The 25,232-nt window shown below is 37.2% G+C and overlaps 2 protein-coding genes and 1 long non-coding RNA gene across 8 annotated transcripts; 1 reads left to right on the top strand and 2 right to left on the bottom strand.

Moving 5' to 3' along the window:
• Positions 1 to 319: 319 nt before the first annotated feature.
• LOC117234928 (tachykinins) lies at positions 320 to 19,023 on the bottom strand. Of its 5 annotated transcripts, none has more exons than XR_004493593.1 (7): positions 18,838 to 19,022; positions 3,037 to 3,229; positions 2,615 to 2,803; positions 1,938 to 2,189; positions 1,578 to 1,797; positions 1,282 to 1,504; positions 320 to 1,195 (listed from the first exon to the last, which is right to left on the bottom strand). XR_004493593.1 is itself a non-coding variant. In XM_033496515.1 (6 exons), the coding sequence occupies exons 2-6, from the start codon at positions 3,226 to 3,228 to the stop codon at positions 1,341 to 1,343; spliced, it is 1,017 nt and encodes a 338-aa protein (XP_033352406.1). In that variant the 5' UTR covers position 3,229; positions 18,838 to 19,022; the 3' UTR covers positions 1,281 to 1,340. The 5 variants fall into 5 exon arrangements, 3 of the variants coding, with proteins under 3 accessions (XP_033352406.1, XP_033352405.1, XP_033352407.1); XR_004493592.1 differs by having other exon boundaries at positions 1,156 to 1,203; XM_033496515.1 differs by lacking the exon at positions 320 to 1,195 and having other exon boundaries at positions 1,281 to 1,504.
• A 108-nt stretch (positions 19,024 to 19,131) lies between these two features.
• On the bottom strand, positions 19,132 to 22,885 carry LOC117234935. 2 transcript variants are annotated; one of them, XR_004493594.1, is made up of 4 exons: positions 22,416 to 22,885; positions 22,137 to 22,241; positions 19,441 to 22,019; positions 19,132 to 19,289 (listed from the first exon to the last, which is right to left on the bottom strand). It is a non-coding gene; the product is annotated as an uncharacterized LOC117234935 (long non-coding RNA). The 2 variants fall into 2 exon arrangements; XR_004493595.1 differs by lacking the exon at positions 19,441 to 22,019.
• Positions 22,886 to 23,007: 122 nt separating this feature from the next.
• Positions 23,008 to 24,372, top strand: LOC117234930 (tetratricopeptide repeat protein 1). Its single transcript, XM_033496517.1, has 4 exons — positions 23,008 to 23,447; positions 23,539 to 23,715; positions 23,807 to 23,989; positions 24,059 to 24,372. The coding sequence occupies exons 1-4, from the start codon at positions 23,148 to 23,150 to the stop codon at positions 24,236 to 24,238; spliced, it is 840 nt and encodes a 279-aa protein (XP_033352408.1). The 5' UTR covers positions 23,008 to 23,147; the 3' UTR covers positions 24,239 to 24,372.
• Positions 24,373 to 25,232: the final 860 nt, after the last annotated feature.

Here is a 25,232-nt window from a genome sequence, read left to right as displayed (position 1 = left end):
ATAAAAAGGTGTTTTGATAATAAAGTTTTTATATAAAACTTCCGATACAGAAAAATAGACATATTTGTTAAAATAGAATATTTTCCTGTCAATTATAAGTTTGTGCCAATATCAGCACTTGTTGAATTAATATAATGTAGTGCTTTTATTTATATGTATTTGTCCTTAGATGTAGATACATAGACACAGACTTTCCTTCTGTGAAATAATAAATAACATATGTATATATAGGTGCATTATTTTCATCGTTCTTCCAGTAATTGCAACTGTTGTGTAAATAGCAACTATTATATTGCGTAGTTCAAATTAAACAAGTAAATCAAATAACTTATATAGATATTTATTCTCTTTTTTAAATTGCCAGAGACTTGTTTCACACTTACAAATTACAACATAGATAGGTCTTCGTCATTGGGTAGAATACTAAACGATTACGTATTCTAAAACTTATTTGCAAACAAGCTGTGTTTAACAAATATCGTTCATGTGACAAAACACGAAAGGAGGTGAGCTATCGATAGTATAAAAATATTGTGTTGTATAGTCATAACAATCACATTGTATTCCGAGAAAGGAATGAACTTAAAGTATATTTAATTTTTTTTGCTGGTTGAAGCGTAAAATATCTGTATACATATATATCGGTGATTTCTTTTTTCAAGAAAAATAGAATCTTCTATCTACTTCTATATTATTTATGTCCGTTTTAAGTTGTTCCTAAGTCGACATAACAGTCTCGAGAATGACGTGGAGAATGTAAAAAATAAATTAATTTTTTGTATCAAAATTAAAAGGGTAACGGTAAGAATAAATTAGCAACCAAAGAGAGAGAGAGAGAGAGAGAGAGAGAGTGGCGTCTTTTAAGCCCTTTTCAAAATATAAGAAATAGGAACGCGCTCTGTAATACGCTCGAGGTTTACGTATATATGTACATTGGCGGTGTACGGATATGTCGTTGAAACTAAAATCTCGAGGGGAGAAGACAACGTATTCTTTCACAATGTACGCATGGAATGCAATGACAATAACGAGGACAGTCTACTGATAAAAGTACCGCGTTGTCTTCCCCTATCCTTAGGTATACCTATCAAGCGATACAGTCTAATACACGTTTAAACAAAAAGACTAGCATTACACAGTGATTATTGTTGTTGCGTTGCCATTGTTGCCACCAACAAAACCAGTGCTATTACTGCTAATTGCCTGAAATAAGAAACGTCGATAAAAAGTAAAACTTTATTCACAATATTACCTACAATTATAATAAGTTCATCAAGTTACCTAATAACATTCACGAATCTTCATTCATACTCCTTTCGATGTTTCTTTACTGAAATACATTAATAGACAGATTGCAAAGACGACGCTTTCTTGCCTCTCACCCCTACGAATTTTCCTCGGAATTCCCATCGTGGATTCTTCTTTCCTCTGACTCCAAGATATCTGAAGGGTGATCGCTTTTCAATTTCGTACACGGCGAGATTGTTTCCAGGGTTGCTTACGCCTGTTTGAAGTACCAAAATCCGTATTTTATTTGATCGTAATCTTTTTCAACGTTATATAATTTATATAAATACCTTGATAACCGATCGTCGTTTGCGTAGGGCTCGAATTAGATCCGTAAATCTCCCCAACGTTCCTTTTACCTCTCATCCCATGAAAACCCATGCGAGCTCTTTTAAACGAATCGCTACCGCTTTCTATATCTTGAAAATCCGCAACCCTTTTCTCGTAATCTGACGGATTCATCGAATAATCTAAATAATCATCGAACGTATCCTTCCTACGTTGCAGCCCCTGCAAAGTTTCCGTAGATCTTTTAAGATTCGCACTATTTAATATGAATACATAATGTGCACAGTGCTCATATACAGCGCAATTTCTTTCGTTTATGTTGCACACAAAGCATTGGGAAATATTTTACATGCTTTACTCACCTGAAAGTCCATAACGTCTTGTTTATCAAGATCTTGCCACGGGTTAAGAATTAATTTTTTGCCTCTCATCCCGTGGAATCCCATTGGAGCTCTCTTCTCCCACAAGAATTCGCCTTCCTTATCGAAAATATTTGGATATCCTTCCATCGACAATATTCTCTTTTCATAATCTTCTGGATAATCAATCACGTACATGTCTTTGCTTCTTGGATCTTGGAATCTCGTGGTAGTCTTTTTAATTTCGTCTAAGATCTGCACGTATAGAAAACGTATATAGATATAATCATAATATTCGGACAAGGAAACAAAGAGTATTCTTATTGTATTATTTCTTTGAACGCTTTCATTTCTTTCGCAAGGTAGGTTCCCGCTTTACGATAGAAACGAAGCTTTTACCATTTACCGAAGTAACTATGCAACGTATGCAATGATGGCGTAAATTTTTAAGTTTCATCGTTGTAAATTCTATCGTTTCTCAAGAGCGTAGTTTAAAGAGCGCGTTGAATTTGTTTCTTTTCCATTTGTTAAGGACTATTGAAAGAAGTTACAGGCGTAAAAAGGGGAAAAGAGAACGAAGGAGAAATAAATCGATGTAAACGAGTAAAAAGTAATATTTCTTTGCCTCGCGTCACACTTTTCAAATGATCTTCGAAATTCAAGGTTCACTGTTTGCCTACCTCCTCGAGAGATTTCTTGCCTCTCATTCCCTGAAATCCCATCGGTGCACGTTTGTAATATTCGTCATCTAACGAAGCTTTCTTGCCTCTCATGCCTTGAAAACCCATCGGCGCACGCTTATTAGTCTCCTCGGGGAAAAGTTGATTTTCAACGTCAGCGATTATCGAGTTTTTCTTTCCACGCATTCCCTGTACACACGCAACCACGCATTATGCATAATGTCAATAAATTCCTGAAAGACGTGCACGCTCAACGAATAGCTAATTGCAGCAAGTATATAAGATTTCTATCGAGTGGTAAAATAATAATATTGTACAATGGTAAAATAATAATTCTCGAAGGAATAAGGTAATAATGCAAAAAGAATAATATAATATTATACAAATAACAAGCATTTCATAAATGATTTTAGATGCTTTACCTGGAAGCCCATGATCGCACGTTTCAAAATTCCAAAGTCCTCCGAATCCAAAGAGTCAAAATTCTTTTTCCCACGCATTCCTTGAAATCCCATAACGGCACGTTTGTCGGAGAGAACATTTTCTGACATGGACTCTTCGGCGATCGCGAATGTGACGGATACCATTAACAAAAACGTCGAAGGGATGATCATTCTGTAAAGGATTAGATCATCGTTATTAATCTGTTACCCCGAGTTCTATGTTTTATGTTACAAGTTACGTATACTTTTAATTCAACTTTTTCTCATCGAAGAATGGGATATTCTCGGCAAGGCACTTTTATCGTTCGTTGTCCTAGCTCGTATACCAGGATATTTCTCCCACGAGGCTATGATTTAAGTAATGGAATTTTACTCAGTTTATCTTATCGTATGGCATACACATTCCCATATACATATATATGGACGATACATGTAAAAGACTGAGATTCTTAATTCGCAAATGAAGCGCACGACAAATGCACGAAGAATGGTCAGTTATTTGATTGACAACGTCATCGGTATTGGGTAGACCGGCCTATGTCTACGTGTCAAGAATGAAATGATATTTTGCGGCAATTCAGATCGACAGACAGCTGCTCGTCTGTTCTACGTATTTTAAAATTCGTACGAATCCGCTCGTGCCGACTCTTATCGTTGTCAACTACGGTGTCGACGCAAAGTAATTTACAGGACGCTGCGTTTGAATTTCAAATATTCTTCTTTCGTCAAAAGTGCGTCGTGTACGTTTTATCGTCTATTACCTTGATTGTGTCTTAGTAAACGGATGTTTTATGAATACTAAATGAGAAATAAAACAACGCAATTCCCTTCTTGCCGTAACTTTTACGCGTATTATTGCTTGGCACCTCGCCTCTCTTGTATATTTTAAAACCCATAGATATACGTTCGCTTATTTAAAATACGTTTTTCAATTTTTCAGAACGAGAGAGAGAAAGAAAGAGAGAGAGAGAAAGAGAGAGACAGACAGAGAGAGACAGAGTATCGAAACGAAATAAGAATAGTTTCTAGAAAGTTGGTACGAGGTAGAAGAATATAAGAAGAGTAGTAAAAGACAGAATAATTTTTGATGAAAAACCTGAGCATCTTTGTAGGTAACTTGACACTTTATCGACCGATAGCCGATTAATCGGCTTTCTGTCGCCGACGCTTACCGATCGGTAGCCTATTAATCGGCTTTTTGTTGCCGACAATCTTTCTCATTATTTGAGCAGTAATTTGTTATTTAGCGCTAAGATACTTTGCTCGGTTGCGTCAGTTGCGTTGCTTCGTAAGCTCCCACAGTTTTATATCAATTTGAAAACTTACCGTTCGCGATGAACGAAAAGAACGGTATCGGAGAGTCTAAACCGAAACAGAGCCTGAGTTGCCGGTCGGACGAGCGTATGCTGTTGAACCGCTAGCGGTCAGTAAATTGTTAATAACACCAACGATCGAATACAAGAGGCCATTCGTTAATCAGGACATCAGCATACGTGGAACATTTCTATTCGACGTTTCTCTCGCAACATTTTTTCGATTTTCTAAATTTACAGTTTCTCGATGGCCAAAAACGTTACGAATTCGATAAATGGCGAAATAATAATCGCGCATAATAATAATGTACGTTAACGAGCGTATCATCGTCTTTCGTCGATCAGTAGTGAAGAGTGGGACCACAGATATCGCTTTGTAAGTTTAAACGACGCGGTAAACCGGTGTCGGATCGTATAGCTTGATTAAAACGCCTCTCGACATCGCATCTCGAAGTAGCACCTCATTGCCCTCGTGGTTTCTTCCATCATCGTCCGTCCGTGTTTGAAATTTATGGTTTCATTTCGTTTAACTTTGTGACGCTGCAACAGCCTTCGTCCGATTCTTTACGTCTAAACGAGGTAATCTCTCGCGAACGAAAAGTTTCAGGGGACAATTGTTTTTAAACGAAAGTTTGTTTCTGATCTCTTAAAATTGTGATGAATTACCAACTCCGCCGTTTTGATTATCTTTACAAGAATGATGAGTTAGATCCTTACACTCTATTTCTTCCATCCTTTGAATATTATGCCGGCTATTATACTTCGAATGTTTCGTACAATTCTGCACGTTGCATACGTCTCTTGGATTTTTGCGCATACAAATCTTTCGATCGAGCGAAGATTTTTAAGCCTCTACGTAAAGCCAAGCTTACCGTAAGTACAGTTTACCATTTAGTCGCGATAAATCGATAAATTTGAAGGTACACGGTAGCACGTTTAAAACTTTCTTTTGGACAGGGCAGAGTTAAATCGACGAAGAATTTGAAACTGATCGGCGAATGATCCGCGTTAACGAATAGAACCGTGGGTGACCGTCGAGGTCAGCTCGTCGGTTGACGTAGAGTAAACGGAGCGATGATTTCCCGACTCGATAAAGAGACCGATAGAAAGGGAGAGGAAGGATAGATTGGCGGGTATTCGGGGAAGACAAGGGAGTAGCATCGTTGCTTCAGGTGATGTCGTATAGATTGTACGCTGAGCCCCGGCTCTTCTTCACGGGTCGGTCACTCGTGTAATCGTTGGAAACAAGCCGTCTTTGTATTCCATATTTTCTCTCAAAATCAACGATCCGCGACCAACAAACTTTTATTTCAGACACAATCCGATATTCGATGAAATCATTTTCTTACGAGCAACCGTTGCATACTTTGTACTTTCAATTTGTACTTTCGTTCAAAATTCTTCCATCCGGAGCATTGTACTCTGTTCGACGAGCGTTACGCCGCTTCGATTATTTTATTCCGTACTTGGTATAAATCTTTCTAGGTTCGCACGTATAGAAAAGTTAAAAGAGACGATGTTCAATTACAAAAACGATTCTAAGCTCAAAAGACGAAAAAAAAAAGAAAAAAAAGAAAAGGAGAAGATTCCAAACGAAGCGTCGTGACTGCGTTTAAGTTCAAGTATGATACATTATTTCGACTGAGTAGCTACATACGGGGATGATTTTTTTTCAACGAAGGTGAAATAAAAATAGCTACGTTCACTGTACGGTAAGTAACGTTGCAATCTACAGCTGCGCACTGAAGTTGAATGGGGACGGAACACGATCGGATGAGATCGAGAGGTAGGCGTATGTAAGTACGTGTATCTGCGTGCACGCGTGCATCCGTGTATGTGCACAAAGGATTAAAAAAAAAAAAGTAGGAAAAAGGATGGGGGGGAAGATGGAAAAACACGTGAAAGCCGATACGAAACGGATTGGAATCATTGGTCTTTTGTTCCGTGGTAATCAATCTTTGCGTTAGGTTCTTCACGGTACCATTGTCGCAACGTCACGAGAGAACCAAGAATGACCTTTACATTTACTCTTATCTTTACCTTTGCCTTTACCTTCGCTTATACTTCTATCTTCACCCTAACCAATAGTTTACCCTTAAGCTTAACTTTAACGTTACGCGGTTTCCTCTGACCAACATGAGAGACAAATATACGGACGTTATTTACTTCTCAACATACAGTGGCCCATGAAAGCGTTGGAACGCTTATAGAAACCTTTGTATCAAATCCCTGATTTCATCTGATTTGAAAATAGCTGCATACGCGGCGGAGATCAGCGCGTGTTTTTCCTAACGTTACCGCAATCTGTACCACATATACCGTAACGATTGTATTAATAATTTGCTTCAATGAAAACCTACTAATTGGACATCGGAAGTAAAAAAGAAAAAAGGATATTAATTTCCAATGACCTTTGCGAGTATCGACGAACAGATTCCTACGAAACGAGTTGGTTATTAGACAGAATCGTTAGTTCCTTCGCTTTATTCCGAGTTACATGAAATTAAAAAACATAAATGATACAAATAAAATTATCTTCATCGCCATCCCCTTATAACCTGATTTCGAAAAAAAGACAAAGTCGGCCAATGCGTAATAAGCATCCGCATATTTCGTATAGGATCGCGTGGTTGCGCGTGTTGCGTTTCGAGGTAATTCGTTCAGCTTGTGCTTCGATTATTTGCATCGTGAACAGAGTTGTTCGAGTCGAACGAACGTTCTAAAGGTTTCGCGTTAAAACTGAGCTGTTTGCTAGAAAAACAGCACCGATCGCGATAAATAAAGGGGAGGAAAACCCTTTTCCCTTCTCTGGACCAAGCATCTGGACCAAGTATCGGAGAGAAACTGGAAAAAGGAAAAACCGTTGTCATTGTAGCAGGGAAGAAATTATGAATGATTACCAGGGAAAGGTCGTGGTTGAGAAATCACCCAGAGATAAAATTGTGCACGTGTACGTAATATGGTTTTATAGGTCTGGTACTTGCAATTCATTTACGTAGACACGTATTGTTGGATCCAGTAAAAGAGACCGCAAATTGTAAGCATCGTTGCTATTTCGATGGAACGTGTTTCGACGAATCTTTGAAAATCTTCTTTGAAGTCGCTGATTCTTTCAATAGCGTAGTCGATGAAATGATTTCTCGAACGAATATCTGGCATGTTTCATCGTAAATCGTACGATGATCTTCTTTTATCTTTCAGATTTCACGTTTTCGCTGTATTATTTATTACGTATTTATATGCGCGATCGGGAAATTTCTATCTTTCGCTCATCGCCGAACGATGAAACGTACGCTCAACTCATCGTTGATTCTTTGGAATTCCGGTTAATTCTTTTAACCTAAAAGGCCGCGATCTTACTGACTGTCGATGAAACGAAGTTTAACTAAATTCGTGAATGTCTCCATACGACAGAATCGATTTACATATCAACATCGTGTTACATATAACCTAGTACCCGTTTATTTAAATTTAGGACAACAATCGGCGAATAAAATTTAATTAATTTCTGTACCAGAAACGTATAAATTAAATTACTTTCGTTGAAAAGTTCGATCGGGCAGTTGTTCGCAAATGCGTTGAATATTCTTCGTTGTTAAATCAAACCATGACGGTCGCGTGTACGCGTGCTACCGTTCCAACGATCGGGAATAATTAAAGAGATTTGTTCGTAATGCAAATGAAAAATTACAAAGGCGCATTTTGCGCAAGTGGCGAGAAGATCGCAAAAAATGGTTTGTTAAAATATTTACGGAGCTCGATAGATTTCTACGAGAGATCGATAGCAGAAGCATTAACACGATTGGGATATGGTGCGTAAGATCGAAAGAAAATTGCATAAAGTCCTCGTCGGACCGACTGACTTACGAAGAGGAAAGTATAGTAAAGGATAAAATAAACGTAAGTTTTGTAGAAAAAGGGATTTTTTTTTTTTTTTTTTAGAGAGAACGCAGACCTTTGGTTGTCGACAAGGAAGATTTTTCTTGTTTCGTAGTTGTGATTTTGTTCGAAGGCTGATACAACTGCTTTTTTAAACTAGTACGTGAAAGGACCAACTTATGTCAAAAAGCTCGCAATTGGGTCTTTCTATTTGCAATTTCAACGATCATGGACGTTATTGGGACATTTTTACCAATCTACGACCATTAATTGAAAAATTACCAAGTTTAAGAACGAAAGCTACCAAGAGTAGAAATTACATTCGTGCGGTTAATCGATGAAAAGTGGAAAAGCTTGTTTGATAGATACCCTCTGCGATCTGTTTATTATTTTCGCATCGAACTGTCCACTTTCTCATCTATTTCTGATAAAAGACGGTTCAAACGATCTGAAGATATTTCGAAGTATTTTTATCGAAGAAATTATTTAAAGGTTCGAGGGAAGACAAAGGGCGTGGATTATTAAAAGGAAGAAGGATTAGGAAAGAACGACTTGCGATAGAAACATCGACTTAATATAGCTGCAATCTCGGCCTTAGTCGCACGTAGCAATGTTCGAAATGTAAATAACATCGATCGCTGCCATATAAATATTTATAATAAATCGTATTGTTTTCTCAAGAGAATAAAATTGGAGAGAGCGCAAAGCTAGAGAGTTGAAAAGGTTCTTGGTTCGAAAGAGGTTCGAGGAAGTTAACGAAAGAAAAGATAAACATTTTGTAAGTTGCGAAAACAATGCGCAAATGCGTTGCGATCGGAGAACACCGGCGGAAAAGCAGAAGAAAAAGAAAAAGGAACATGGAGGAGGAGCAAGAGGAAAAAGAAGAGGTACCATGCAAACAGATAAACACTCGACGAGGCAGAAAATTGTTCGGCCGCTTCTGCGAAGGCGGAGCAGAAAAAGGACGAGCGATGCAAGTGGTATATACATAGGTCTGAGTATTGGTTTTGTTCGGAAAACGTCGATACCTTTGGTTGTTTCGAGCATCGTTCAAGGCATATCCAATGGTCGCGTAAAACAAGCAAGGACGATCTTGATTTAGAGAAGAATAGTCGCGTTGCGGGCGAAACGTTTTCAACTCTTCAACAACGCCGTTTTCCAGCCAACGCTAGAAACGAGAGGAAAAACTATACATCGTCGGTGTAAGGAATCGAGGATTCGCGAAGAATTTGAATTTTACTAGCACATTGAGAGTTCTCAAGGAGCAATATCTTCTTCTAATATCTAAAACAATATCTTCTTCTACTTCTTTTTTTATAAATGGATAGATAGAAGATATCCGAGTATAAAATGGTAACGAACAGAGCTAGAAGATAGCGTTTATGGTAGGCAACTGAATGATAACGAAGGGCTATTTATCGAAGAATTATCGTAAAATAATCGATACGAAGCTTGGAAATAAGATTGCTACGATTTTCGGTGAAAACGACTTGTAGCGTTCTAGCGAGCTACTTTTCCAAGCAAGATTCATCGAAACTTTTATTATCGGGACGTTTCTTCGTTTCTTAGTTGTCAAATTGGTTCGCGATTCTGCGGCCAGCGAAACTTTTCAACTACGTATACATATCGTACATAAGATCGTATGCCTTGCAACCTGTTGCTGTCCGAGGTTGAACACGGTCGAATTCCATCGATTCTGCTTACATCGACGAAAGCTCTTGCAGAGGAAAATCGTCTTCAAAAGAAAGTGCGGGAAAAACATGGATATATCTGAGGGGAACGGGAAAGATGGTTGTAATAAATTAATTTTCGTAGGTTTCTGTTCGCCTTTCTCGTACAGAGACTCGAGAAAGTACGAAGTATAAAGAAAGTGCGCGTGTTAAATTTCATTACGATGTCAGAAAGGCAAAGGCTTAACAACCTTTTCTAACAGACGCTTGGATGGATACGATCATCCTCGCAACTGCGATTAAGCATGGTACGTTATTTCATGAAATTGTCAGAATGAAGCAATATAAATGAAAGACGCTGTAAGCGAAAGCAAGTACCAGGTATAATACAAGATAATATTTTGAGAAAGTTTCTATATAAGTAGAACGGATACAGAAACGCGGAGCTCTCTCTCTCTCTCTCCTTCTCTGCTCGTTTCCAATCATTTGCATGGATAGCAAGGAAGCATTGCTTGTAGTTAGCAACCCATATTTTGCTAACGATGCGACTTCGATCTCATGCTGGAGTCGAGAGTCGGAAAACGATGCTGTCGTTACTGTTGCCACCAGCCTGACAACGTTCCACCCCACGAAAGTAACGTCTGCTGGAGGAAGTAAGCAAGCTAATCGAATAAACGACAAATTGCATGCTAAATTGCAAAATCGTCGCGACGACTAGCTTCGGTGTTTGTTAAATTACGTTTCTTCTACTGTAAAGTAACCAAGTACTCGATAACTTATTCTCCTTCGAGGCTCGAACGATTACCAGAGTAATTACACGAACGAGCTGTACAATTTGATCTCACGATCTCTTCTCTTCCCTTCAGTTACCTTTCCTTGCCTTTCCCATGTTTCACCGTTTATTTGCCGAGATAACCATTTACTTTAATAGACGAAATATGGTTAAACGAATGTCGAAGCAGAATAAACGGAGAAATAGCGGCGGGAAGATGGATGCGTGAGAATACGGTTCCCCGAACTCGAACGAGAACAGGTGTTTGTTCAATATTCATCGTCGATTAATAAACGTACGAGGCGCCCTTAAGCACGCTCACGCGTACGCAATTTAGAACCTTTTAAAGGTAACCGCGAGTAAGCACGAATGCCGCAATTTCATCTAAAAACTTGATCTCGTTTCCGAAGACTCTTAGTTAAATTGTCGATAACTGTCCTGTATAATACCGTTCGACGTTCTTCGATTTCTTATCAATTCTTTTTTACGGAAATCTAATTTGTACGCGTTTTCATTGATTGCTGCCGTCGTTAATTACGTTTCTTGTCTCGCAGAAGAAATTTTCTAACTTTTTCTTAAACGAATTACATTTTGTAGTATTATGCGCGTCTCGAGGCCCTTCGATCGCAAACCTTTAATCCCTTTAGTCTAATGAGACGAAGGCGAATGAGAGTAAGATGAAGGCATTTTTTAAAGGCGTCCCATAATTAATTCGATTGCATAGAAACAACGATTATCTCTTTCTTCGATCATTTTCATTAATTTTCTTTCCCCCTATTCTTATTCTAAAAAGATTTTTTTCAATGAAATTTTGTGTTGCAATATCACACGAGTGTCGAATTTCTTTAAACATGTTTTATATTTAGTCAGATAGTATATATTTTATTATTTTTAATTTTCTTTTCTATTCGAAGATCCTCTCCTGTATAAATATTTAACGTCGATCTTCTTTCTTTCTTTCTTTCCTTAGAGCGATTCTCATTCCAACGAAATTTCGGCACAAATTTTCAATTAGTAGACGATCGTACAAGAAGAGTCTAAAAAGCATTTGGCCACGTAAACGTGGGAAACGCGATGCGGTGTGTGCATTGTGATGAGACGACGATCGATGAAAGCTGAATATATGAAAGTTTGATATTGCGTGTTTGCTCGCGTCTTGTGTCATAGCAATTTTACAGTTTTGAATCGTCCGATATTTATCCGTTCGGAGAAGCCGCGAGATTATTGCCGCTATTAGAAGCATACACACGTATACGAATGTGTGTGTGTATATCGACTGTATATCGAACGTATATCGACAAGTGCCATGTGATATACGAGCGTCGACAAGCTTCGCTTACCACCGATTCGATTCATTTCTGCCATTCCTGGTAATTACGCGGGATATTAATTATTAATCAGAGTAGATTGTCGCGTGTCGTCTTTCGTAACGATCGCACAGCTTACGATTCTATCTAAAAATAAAAGAGACTTCAATTCAGACAACAGGTCATGCTTTATTTTTGATCGTCGTACGATTAAAGTTTTCCTCCAGTTTCGCATAATTTCATCGAGTTCTCGGAATATTGTGAAACTGACTGTGAAAGGCAGTAGGATCTTCTTCTTGCGCGTTTCATGAAAATACGAAAGCCCAAAGTATGAAAATAAGTACATTACGTATGCTTAGAGATCAGAAACCATAATCATAAAAAACGTGATCAGCAATTATCGTCATAAATCGGAAAGTAGAGAAAAGCGATGGGATTGCGAAAATAGTATTTTTGAAATTCGCATTGGAATTCCCAGTCGCTTATGCTACCTTCTGAACATAAATATTTCCTTCTTCTTCGGAAATCGAACATAATTGTTTACTAGCGTAAGGAGAACGAGGGAACGAAAAGTGAAATTGATCAGCCTGGCATTTGAGAAGCTCGCATATGCATATGTGTATTTCCTTCGTCAAAAACTATTACGGACGGAGTGTAAAAGATCTTCGTCATTTGGCATTCGGATGCCACTATCGTATCGCGTTATCCTGTGCCATACGATACCGTACAACTCTATGATTTCAAAGCGCGTTTGTCTATTGCGTTGAAAATTAAACCGCTGCTCGTTATTGTCGAGAACGAACCTCGTCTCAACATCCTATCACGTTCGAGATAAATCTTGGAAAGACTAGGCGAAAGAAAAGGAACTACTTAGTGCGTGAAATATGCGTATCCACTTGTAGATACACCTGTAGATACGTGTTTCATAGTGTCACTCGTGCTTCTGTATACAGACGTATGTGCCTATATACGTATAGTACACGGTAAGAAGCGTCATGCAAACAGATTCGTGCAGGGTACCGAAAAAAAGAATTTTATCGATGCGTATAATGGAATATTAACGAATTAAGATGATCGACGAGATCAGCTTGTCCGCAAAGTGGAACTCTATTTTATTCTGAACGATAGCGGACTAATTTCATTGAGAATAATTGACAAATCTTCGTAACAAAAACACCTTCGGGCATTGTACTAAAGTTGAGAAACATAAATAACCTTGTCAGAGTTATCATCAAATCTCTTTTCCCTTTTGGGGAATAAGCTACTAGGAAAACTTGTGATTTATCGTTATAGCGTGCATCGTAGTTTCGTGCTCGGTCTTACACGTGTTTTCAACGAATCGCCTTTTCACCATCCTATAATTATAATGTTTCTGTTCTTTAAACTTTTGAGCGATCAAGAAACCCGACGATTATCGTACATCTGCCTTTGTACCGTTATCACGATGAAGTTTGCCACGGTACAGTTGCGCCTGTCAAAGTGCAAATAAAAAATTGCGACAGGTAAGAGGGACGATAGATGGTGGTGTTGCAGATTGTCCCATCGATAATCCTTGTTGGCTATGTGACGTGGACAAATGTAAAAGGACACAGGGGAATCAGAATCGGAATATAAAAGATATCCGACGTATCTGAGAAGAATAAATTTGCCGGAAGATGTCTAAATCTTTTTCTTTCTTCTTTTTTGCCTATATATGTACGAATATAATATATACTTGCTTATGACATACATATACATATGTGAGACATACACGCGTTAAATAACTGTCATATACGTGTTTCTATCTTGCAAGTCATTGTGAAACACGTGCTGTGTTTCACGATGTTTTAATTGAAAGTTATCAGTCATTCTGCGATAAGATTTTTCTTGACACGAGTGGGTGCACGTGTTTTGCTTGCCTGCAGAGTAACAGTTACAGGTTAAAAGCCTCGGGTCGTATTCGTTCAATTTTAAACGGCGTTCTAAAAGTGATGTAGAAATCTGTAACGAAAATTTGAAAATCGAAACTTGGATGATTTCACGATGCAATAATCGCGCTACGTAAATAAATAGGCGACAAAGTGAATCGTTTTCAAGACAAACCGTTTATAGTTGGAAACGTTCTGTAGAAATAACGATTCTCTTATTAAAATGTTTCAATCTTAGTAAAAAAAATTCCAAAGTTAGAGGGTTGTCGGAGCTTTTACGTTTCATTTCGATCGCACAATTTAATACAATGGCGTGATTGAAAAAAGAATGTTTTCAGTTTTCGTTCGAAGCGAGTTAAGTAAACGGGAAAATCAATTTTTTCCGCAAAGGTCATAAAGAAACGAGAGAAAAATTTAGTAGTTACATACAAGAATAGCGGAAGAATTTGTACGAAGGAATACGTTGCTGGAGAAAATTCTTACAAATTGAAAGAAAAATCTACGCTAAATCACGTTTCCCTCTACGCTAAACTGCGTCTTCTTTGAATCTTCGCACCCGTAACGATAAACGAGGATAAATGAAACGAACTGGAACGTTCGCGCGAATCCAACGTTTAGATTTTTCGTTTCTTTAACCTTGTCTGTTTGTTCGGATAATTTGTATTGAAGTTAGACTCGAAACTGTCGGTGATAGTTAATAACGAATAAAAATAAAACTTTGTGTAACGCGTGCGTCGGAGTTCTTCGCGTTTAACCGAATGAAAGGAACGATGAAAGCAACCAGGTCTACGTGGAATATGGTTGGTAAACCGCCTGTATTTTATCTCTACCATATTTTGTCTTTGACGTATATGTTGCACGCGTTCGTAGAAAACATCTGTAGACGTATATTTTATAAAATCACAGACATCGTGTTACACGTTTTTCTGTAAACTTCGTAAACGAGAATATCACCGAATACTGTTTTCCGATCTTCGTTTAAACGATGGTCGATAAGTAGCCAATTACAAGTGGATTAACGACCGATTAACCCGCAATGAGAAAATGCTCGGTTTAGCCGGATAATACGGATTAAGAGTTTCGAAACTGTAGCTACATCGATGCTAGTCGATCGTTGATTTACGGTGTAAATTACAAACGAGTTTCCAATGGAGTAGGGAACTAGTTTCAAGCACTTGGAAATTTTTCCTCTACTTTTTTCCTCTACACCTTTCGATGCGATTGCGTTAAATACGAAAGCTTCCAGATCGAAGAGTCTTCTTTCTCTGTCTATTTATTTATCTACGAAACTCCTCTGAAATTCATCGTTGTTCCTATTACGGTCGTACTATGTCTTACTATTTGCTTAACGTATTCTGCGAAGTTTAGCACAATACGCCCTTTGTTGCGTCCAAGCGTCCACGTTTTATCGCGAATGCACCTAATTTGACAATGATCAGAATCGCCTACTCTTTGAATTAAGTTTTACCTTTTGCACATGCTTGCCTCTATCGAAACAAATTTTCAACGATAAACAACTACTATTATCTTCACACAAATGTTCGCACTTGTGTCATAAATGTTTGTCAATAAATTTAATAAATAAATCCTGTCGATAAATTTAGCTCACATTGATTCCGTGTAAGAATCCTTTCAAGGTTAATCCTCCCAAGTGATCGTTTATATTCTAAAAGTAATTTAAAGTACCACGCGGATGATAATGGTTAGAAAGATATTTACACGACGCTTTAAAGTATCAAGTATGAAGATAGTAGCGAAGTATAAGAGTAAAAGGAAGCCGATGACTCGAAGTTTTTGTCTTAAGGGTATTAACGACGATCGTTTGAACTAGAAGCACGAATTGATAGATTGGCGAGTGATGTAAGCGAATTGTTTTCGTTTAGAGGAGGAAAGCGACAAGTAGTACGAGTCGACGTATGATTAGGCGAACGGAACCATTTGCTTGATTAAAGCACGCGCTTCCAAATACGTCGGTGACTGTGTTATTTTGTCAGATTGAGTTAATTAAAAGTATAAAATATGAACGATCACAATGGAGTAACGTGTTCTTGTGTAATTATGTACGTCGTTATATTTAGGTGCAAATCGTACCGTACAAGTTTTAATTAAATCTCCATCCTTAAAAACCTTTCCGATAACATTGCATATATATATAGATATATAGATATGACAAAGAGATCATTTTCGATGGGTTTTCTCTTCTAGATTTGCAGTTTTACACTGTATGTAACATTATCGCTGTTTCTCATCTTTCGTCATGTTGCTCGAGAGAAAAAAGCGAATGGGCAAAATTTTAATAGGAATAACGAAAGAATAATGATCGAAGTTTTGAAAGAATTTGCGACAAAAAATGCGACCACGTAATCATAATGCGAAACTCGTGTATTATAGCTGTTATATATCGTATATGACATTGATATGCATACGATAATATGCAAATGACGACGTTAAACACGACGAGTCGAACATCAAACGCAATGATACACGTAAGAAGAGAAGGAGAAGCAGATGTATCGATGAAAATCGTGTAAAGAAACAAACCAGGACTGTGTAAGTAATGGAAAACTTGTAATTCCGTATTTTTTCTTGCTGTACGAGAACAATTTCGTAGGAGAAGAAATCGCGTTTTCCTAATCGAGAACCAAAGAACGTTCGAAAAAAGTCTGTTTTATCCGGCAATGATAAGATTCGTTCTTAAGTCACTTTGTATCCTTTTCTTATATACGATACTGGAAGATGAGGTGAAATGAACGACAGATGGAAAGACTGTACAGAGAGAATTGGACCGTGGAACGGTGAAGAGATAAAACTAATCGCAATCGTGCGTTCTCACGTGCACTTTCTACGAAAAGAGCGGCGAATTATTCGTTTCTCGAAGAAATTGAAAGAACCGCGAAAGAACAGAGCGGTCGATAAGGGGAAAATATGAAATTGTTGAAACGCGGTAAGTGGACGTTAAGAAAAGCAGACCCGTTCGGATTATGCGCATTAATCAGTCGAATGGATGTATTTACGGAACTCGCGTGTTCTTCGTAATAAAATGTTCTTCTTGATTGCGATGCTAATGATACAAATGTAGATGTCGAGCACCAATACGATGTTGTACGATCGTTATGCCGTTTACGTAGCTTACCACGGAAAATATGTGTCAATACGAAGATTCCATCGAGTGTCTGGAACAACGAATTTAAAGATCTGATTAAACTTTTGCAATTACGTTCGATAGTAACGAGGGTAGTTAATTTCGAGCGTACGCGCGTTTTGCGTTGAAACGATCGGTGCGCTCAAGAGGATCGATCAAGTATAAAGAGTACGGTACACTTAAAGCGTAAAGTTTCGAATATGGCAATCGGTTGATTAAACGCGTATACGCGTTTCGATACGAGAAATATTATGCTAAAAAGCAACGAACACGCTCGATCAAAGTTTGTCATTTGAATTCGTAAACGAATGGGTAAATTTGGTAAAATCCAGAATGATGAATTTACATTCGAGAGATACGTTCGACTGTGCGTCAACGAATAGAGAAATCGAAACGGAGTTCGAAACAATCGAGCGAATTCTATATTGGCAAATTAAAGCGTAGCTTTATCCACTGTATAGAATCTTCGTGCCAGTTACATTTCATTCGTTTGGTTTGTTTTTAGCTTCATTGTAATTGAAGTAACGCGAAAAGTGCGAATTCGAACAATGTAGAAACTTGTTAGACGTTATACCTATTCGATCGAACAAAATCGTTCGCAACTTTATTGTTTCGAGGAATGGGCACTTTCAAGAAACTAATTACTTTCTTAGTCATTCGTCTCTTCGTTCGTTGGTAATACGTTTGTTTAACAATGGCTAGAAAATCGTGGAAAATGCGCTTATAACGGTACGCGCAGTTTTTCAGTGTTACAAATACGTCGACTCGGACCAATAATCGTTTCTGTCGTTAATGTTTTATGAAACGAAACTCGAACATTTTTTTAATTTACTGTCGAATGCTGTTGGTCGTACTTGTACGTTCTATTTGGAAGCCTGTTGCTTCGAAAAATCGTTCGTATATGTATACACAATATAAGTACATTAAGAGTGCTGACATTTAACACAAATTGAATGCTTCCCACTGCTTTTATTTTTTTAACCATTTTATTGTAAATTTGCTGCTTTAATTACGTTACACGTGTTTTATAACGTGAAATATTAATTAAAGCAAAATTTATTGCAAGTTTTCAACAGATGTAATACTTATGGCTGTGTATGACCGTACGCTTCTACTTTAACTCCTAGCATTCCTAAATTCCGAACAATATCGTTCTTCTTCTTTCTCTTCCTTCCTCGCCATCCGTTCGCTCTTTATTTCTTCTTTGACGAATATCTCTACGTATACAGTACACAAATATATGTATATTCACCTATGCATGAAAACGCGTTTATAAAAGCATGTGCTAACTGGAGAACGAAAGCACATACGTAGCTCGGATGGTTTGCAAACATTGCGACTGTGAGAAACATATTTTGCGACTTGAAAGCGAAAGAGAAGGAAAGTAAACTGACCGAGAAAGGAAATAAGAAATGTAAATATCAACGCCACGTACATCGTAGAATGATATTTCAATTTCAATGCATTATATTTCGATGTGGTTTTGAATTCTTTATTCCATCAAAAGTTAACGCGTCTGTTGTTCCCTGTATATTTCATGTATCGCCCGAAGCAGTTTCGAACGCGGTGTATTATCTCTGCTTTAAAGTTTACCGAAAACGTGAGGTTGACTTAGCGTGGAATTATTATAGAGACCATATCGATTGTTTAATGATTCGTAAATGATTCGAGAGAACAAGAATAGTAGCGGTATATACGTATCGTGTATATATATGTAGTTATTTCTAATTATAGAAACAAAAAAAAAAAAAAAATCGACCTGACGACTCGTAAAAAAATTTCATGCGTACCTGTTACCTTCGTAGATGAGCGTAAAGACGTCCTCGTGAGTAGGATAACGATGATTTTCGTTGTCGATTGGCTCGAATTAAAGATTCGTTTACGACTCTCGCAGGAGCAGAGGGCGATTCAAAGTTGAGACCCGATCGACGTGACGGACAACGATGTACTGACGCTCCGCGTGCTTCACCTTTACATAGGCCGGCGTAGTGACGTCACGAATCTGCGGGGACCAATGAGAAAACGAAGCTTGCACCACCATTGGGGATAGAAATCTAACCCCGTACCCCTTTCATCGCAAATATCTCTCGGAGAAACTTGTAGCTATCTCGAATACATAATGTTTGGCTAACTACCGATTTTCACCTTCAATCTTCTCCCTTATCAACGGCGAACATTTCCACTTTTTCTTCTTCCACTTGCTTTTCTTCTTCCTTCCGCAGCCTCTCGCATATTCACCCATCTACGAACAAAAATATATCAGTTGGCTAGTCTTGGTAACGATAACGAGTAGACGGTGTATATTAATTTTCCATTGCTCCAGTAATTTATTATATCAAAGTCCCGTTTCTTTAATTATGTTCGCAAATATATGAATTTGTATAAATTCGCACCTGAATAACGAGGAATATTCTTCTGGTTGGCGATCGCGTATCGGATATCGAGCAACGGAGTTTCGTTACGACCGTCCGCTCTCGTGCACCGCAGCTCTCGTTAACTTCGACGTCAACAATAACTTCTTTCGACGAAGAAACGACGTTTTGTAAGTGTTTTCCTTTATCGTCTTATCGTTCCTAAATTACAATTCTCGGTTTTTATTCCGTGCATTTGTTCGATCGAATAAACGAACAACAAGGAATTGTGTTCGAATAATTTTGCAACGTCGATCGGCAAGATCGTTCGATGAAATCGTTGATGCTCCAGAAGAACAAGACGGTAACGCATCATTTTGTGGCTATTTGCATACGATTAACACAGCTAATATCAAGTTGTAACAAATGTTTCGAAAGTTACAGGTGCGTGGCATAATTTCCTTCGATTCATTTATATTCATGGGAAGGTACAAATTTCAAAATATTCCACCCACGATATGATTAAAACAAGTATTTGTTCTCGAAACAGTTTTCGTTTAGATGAAAAGTGATGTGCCTCTAAACGTACGGGTGTCTGTTTTATCTGAATGCGCTGAAATATCTTTTAAGGTAATGGTACTACGAAAAAAATGTTTCATCAAAAATCGCTTGTTACCGAGGGAGACGTTATGCGGTGTAAGTATTTCTTTTGTAATTCGTACAGTGTGGAAGATTTCAAAATCGATTTAATTTTTTTGAACGGACCTATACATCTTCTTGCATACATTCGATGCATTTTGTAACTCTCTGCAAAAACGTATCAAGGTACTTGGGTCGAGAAGTATTTAGTAATTTGAAAGACATTTTAACTTTACTCTTGTAAAACGTTTACTCTTGAAAGACGTTTATATTCCCTTTACATTCGTACGATGAGTTTTACAAGATTAAAGCTAAAATACCTGTGAAACTAATCGTTTCTCGACCGAGATATCATAATTCTTTATCGTTGGGAATTAAAAAATGTATCGAATGGTGCGTAAGAAAATACATAGATCCATCTAAAGAAAAAAATTAAATTGCCTTTGAAATTCATCCCGACTATAGCAGGTACAAAAAAGATATTTGCATTGCATAACTCTCTTCGTACTGACCAACATATTCTTCGTAACGTCAATTCCTTAAAAGATATTTCAGTGTACTGAAATTGAACAGACACCCTATATAGAAAATATATTTCAAAATCTATGTTATCGAGAAAAGATAATGTTTTCAAGTGAAACGAACAATATGTTCGTTTCGCAGATAGATAGGCAAAAGCGTCCAAGCAGATGCTTTTGTTGTCGATCAAATCACAGAACAGAGATATCGCATTAATATTCTTTAAACGTTTGAAACAGTTTTAATCAATTGCTCTTATCTACCCTATTTCCAACTAATAATTTGCCTATAAATCAAAACGAAAATTTACATTGTATTATCACATTATATATATATATATATATATGTATATTATTACATATATATATTCGACTGACCGTATTTTTAATTCGTGTTTGGCCTTTTTTCGAAATTGGATTTATTGAGCGTAAAATAGAAATCCAGATAGTTTTGCATATTGATTGTATGGAAAGATAATACGTAACGCTACTATTACTATCCACGATGAGTTGATTTCCATCTGTGAACTACAAGAAAATGATAAAGACGAAAATGCGCGTATGTAATTCATTTTACTAACGTTTCTCGCGTATCTCTGGATAAAAAAATCGATTAAAAAACGAAGATAAAAAAATTGTAAAAATTCTGGTAGTTTAACGGAGTTGCTTGAAAACGTTTGCTAGTACGGCAGTTTATAAGAAAAGAAACTGGTATTAGTTACACGGTCGATCTAGCACGATGGCGCACGGGCGCGCGCCGTTACCATCGTCTAAGAAGAAAAATACACCCTTGTGACCAATGCTCGTGGTTTCATGAATTCTTTCATAGCATAGTTTCGAATTTTTTATTTGCGCTGTTATGTCGCATTTTGCTTTGTCGAGAATTTATTCTCTTTTTTTGCATGAAACCTTGCACGAAAGACAATACACATATATACAAGTTATGCGTGCGCAATATCATTCTAATTAAAGTAGCGTGTCGACAAAAAGAAACGCCACGTTCGTTATACGAAACATTTACTGTAGCTGAATGAAACAACACGAAGCGATTCTTCATACGAGATAGTTTTCTACGACCGTGGATACGACCAGTTTATACATTTTAAAACTAAATTAAAGTAAAGCTTACAAAACACTCTTGAATAAATAGATCTTGAATAAATAGAATTAAACGTGTTTACAATTGAATCAACAACTTGATTTATGAAAGTAGCGCTGATCGAGTTGCGCCAGTTTTTAAGCTGGTGACGTTACTTTTTTCAAAAGGATATTTTTATTGCTGCATATGCAACGCTGTGACACACGCCAATGATGACAAATCAACGTAAAATTTATACGGACGAAAAGTTGCTCGATGTAAGACGTTTCTCTTCTCGTCGAAGAAATTGTGCACTGGCGGATCAACCTTGATGACGAAGAAAAGCCGCAGGTTGCAGTAGACGAGAATCCTTATTTATCCCGTTTCTACTAGAAACATAGCTTATCACCAAAGATCCTGTTTATTATCGAAACGGAAGTTGTGCGGTTGATGAAATCGATTTTCATTGAACCATAAGCCACTACCGTGCTAACTATACTTACGTATTTGACTTCCGTATTTCCTCGAATTTATCGACGGCAAACTTTAACAGTGGAGTCTTCTTCGCCCAATGTAATGTAATATTCTTTCACGTAATAACAGGTAAGCTATGGAATAAAGAAAATGAGAGACGAGAAGGTGAATGAGGAGAAAAGTTAAAAATCAAAGTTGAACAGAGATAATGTTCAATGATTTGACCGTAATATTAATAAAATAAAATGATAATATTGTTCGTTAAATTTTTATATCAATGCACCTTTTCTTGCATACAACACATTTACCTCCGCTTGATACGAACTGGTAAGTTTAATCAGGCCAGAGCACGTAGTTATAATATTCGTAGGTTCATTCAGATCATACCTAGTGAGATATAGTTTCCCTTCATTAGTAATTCTATACACGTATAAACAATAATTTATCCTCGTTTGTATAAAACTTATACTAGATTATATTGAAACGTGCACGAAACGTAAATCGCACTGCTATGAAACGTAATAATTATTGTTCCGTGCGAATAACGCCTATTTTGTAACGAAGCATGAAATATTTCGCGATAAACCGATGTATGTAAAATGTATGACGTTTATACGATATATGTACATAAGTTTTTACCATTAACCTATAAAATTACGACGTGACAATTATAATATTGATAATTAGAAATACTCCATAGAACAACGTTTAGAGTATCGTAATAAACTTAAATTTTATTATAGATCCAAGCGATAGCTATGATGAATAAATGTACGAAATTAATATAATAATGATACTTGCGTATAAATTTTCCGCCACAAGCGCCTTTGAAATACTATTTACGAAGCGCGTCATAGGATGCACTCTAACGATTGACTTGCGAACTACGAAGAAACGTTAGTGCCATCTGCAAACGCGTCGAAGTTAACAATGACAAGTTAAGTCGTCTGCTTGCGATGCTTTAGTTAACCTTTACGATTCCTAGGTATAAACGTTTAGATTAGGTTTTAAATCATTGCAAGGTAAGAAACAATTACGCGATGGGCGATAAATCGGAAAATTCGAAAATGAACGAACAGATCATAGAGGAACTCACGAAAGATCTAGAAAGTTCTTGTATCAGAGCAAATAACAATCCCGCGTCGAACGACGATATCAAAGATTCGTCTGAAAAAAATGGCAATTCCTCGGGAGCTTGTTACGAACGTGTGGGAATAATCAATGACAATGCTGACGAATGTGAAACAGGGGCCAAAGGCGACACTAATTTTCCGCAAGACTATATAGACGAAGAGTCGTTGAAAGATAGAGAACTAACCCTCTCTGAAGATGAAAAAGAAGTTTGTAGTTGCTTACAAAGTTTATGGCCTTTACAGAATTATATAAGTAATCATCGTATATTATATCTACCGATATATCTTTCTTTTTCAGATCCTTAAAGCAGAAGCAGAGAAATATAAAGATAAAGGAAATGATCTTTTTAAGAGCGAAGAATATCAAGAGGCAATATCTATGTACACGCAAGGATTGCGAACTTGTCCGTTAGCTTATAGCAAAGAGAGATCCATTCTGTACGCCAACAGGGCTGCTGCAAAGTTAATATGTCTGGTAACGATGTTATTTAAAGAATATCGTCGTAAATGTTTGAAAGATCTAATGATCTTTTCAGTAAAATTTACTTACAACGTTTTTTAAGTAGGATAGAGAATCGGCGATATCCGACTGTACAAAGGCCATAGAATTAAATCCAAACTACGTGAAAGCATACGCTAGAAGAGCCAAACTATACGAAGAAACGGAGAAACTAGACGAGGCTCTGGAAGACTTCAAAAAAATTCTAACGCTTGATTCCGGTCACGTAGAGGCAAATCATGCCACTCGGGTAATCACCAAATTATATCTTCTTTATTTCCATTGTACTTAGGTATTAATGCTTTAAATGTTTTACCAGAGATTACCTCCATTGATCAACGAAAGAAATGAAAAACTGAAAGAAGAAATGCTAGGGAAACTGAAGGATTTGGGAAATATGGTACTAAAACCTTTTGGTCTTTCTACGAATAATTTCGAACTGCAAAAGGATCCTAATAGCGGTGGTTATTCTGTCAAGTTCCATCAAAATCCTAGTTAATACATCAACCGCCGCATAAAAATTGATTTTGGAAGCGTGTCACGGAATATTTATACGTACCTTATGTAAATTCTGCTCGGATGTTGTGTGCTTGTTGTAATAAATACATAAACGTTATGATATCTAGAAAGATATATTAAAATATTGAAGATTATATATATAAAAAATGTAAAATCGTAAAATCTCGTTGTTCGATTTTATCACGATACGAAGTTAGCTTCTTTCGCTACCGATCAACGTCTTGATAAGATTCGTCTGAAAACGTACGATGCTTGACCGATTACAGATTACGGCACAAGATTTATTCATTATAAATGGTAAGTATACGTTTGTAAGTTCGTCACGAGGTAAAATAATCATTTGTCAGATGTATTCGTCGGATGTACTCGTCAGATTTTTTCATACACCAATTTTATTTACAGTTGCATGTCGTTTGTTGCATTGTTGATTCAGAGTTTCCTTGGCATCTACTGCAGTTAATGTTTCGATCGATAGTAGAATGGTCTAATAAATATTACTGAGAACTTTTGTTCGCAAGAGAATAAAAAAAGTTTATGAAAAATCGAAAGACCAGCAGACAGATTGCGAGGCAGATCCTATTGGTGTCTTTAGCATTTATTCCTAACGACGTCGTATGATTTAGATCATACGTAATCTAACGATCCTATCACATACAAGTTCAACAAGCTATAGGCAACTATAGGCAAGAAACTATTTTTATCTTCCACAATCGAAAGCGAACGAATGAACGACCTTAAAGCGTTGCAGGTGCAACGAACGACCGCGAATAGAAAGGAAGCAACGGATGAACTGTCCACGTTGCCACTCCTATCGCTTCTCACCCTCTCATTTCGATATTTTTATCTTCGTATATACCCCTTTTTCTATTCTATTTTCGATACTCGTGTACTATCCTCATATTTCCTAGACTTTATCGCCGCATTACGGATGATCTATTCCTGCATTTATGGAAAATTAAAGTTAATATACAAGA

This window comes from Bombus vosnesenskii, unplaced genomic scaffold (assembly GCF_011952255.1).
Source record: "Bombus vosnesenskii isolate JDL3184/JDL3185 unplaced genomic scaffold, Bvos_JDL3184-5_v1.1 scf7180000013311, whole genome shotgun sequence".
Lineage (NCBI taxonomy): Eukaryota > Metazoa > Arthropoda > Insecta > Hymenoptera > Apidae > Bombus > Bombus vosnesenskii.
Note: the sequence above shows the minus strand (reverse complement) of the source record. Positions and strands in the feature narration are given on the sequence as shown.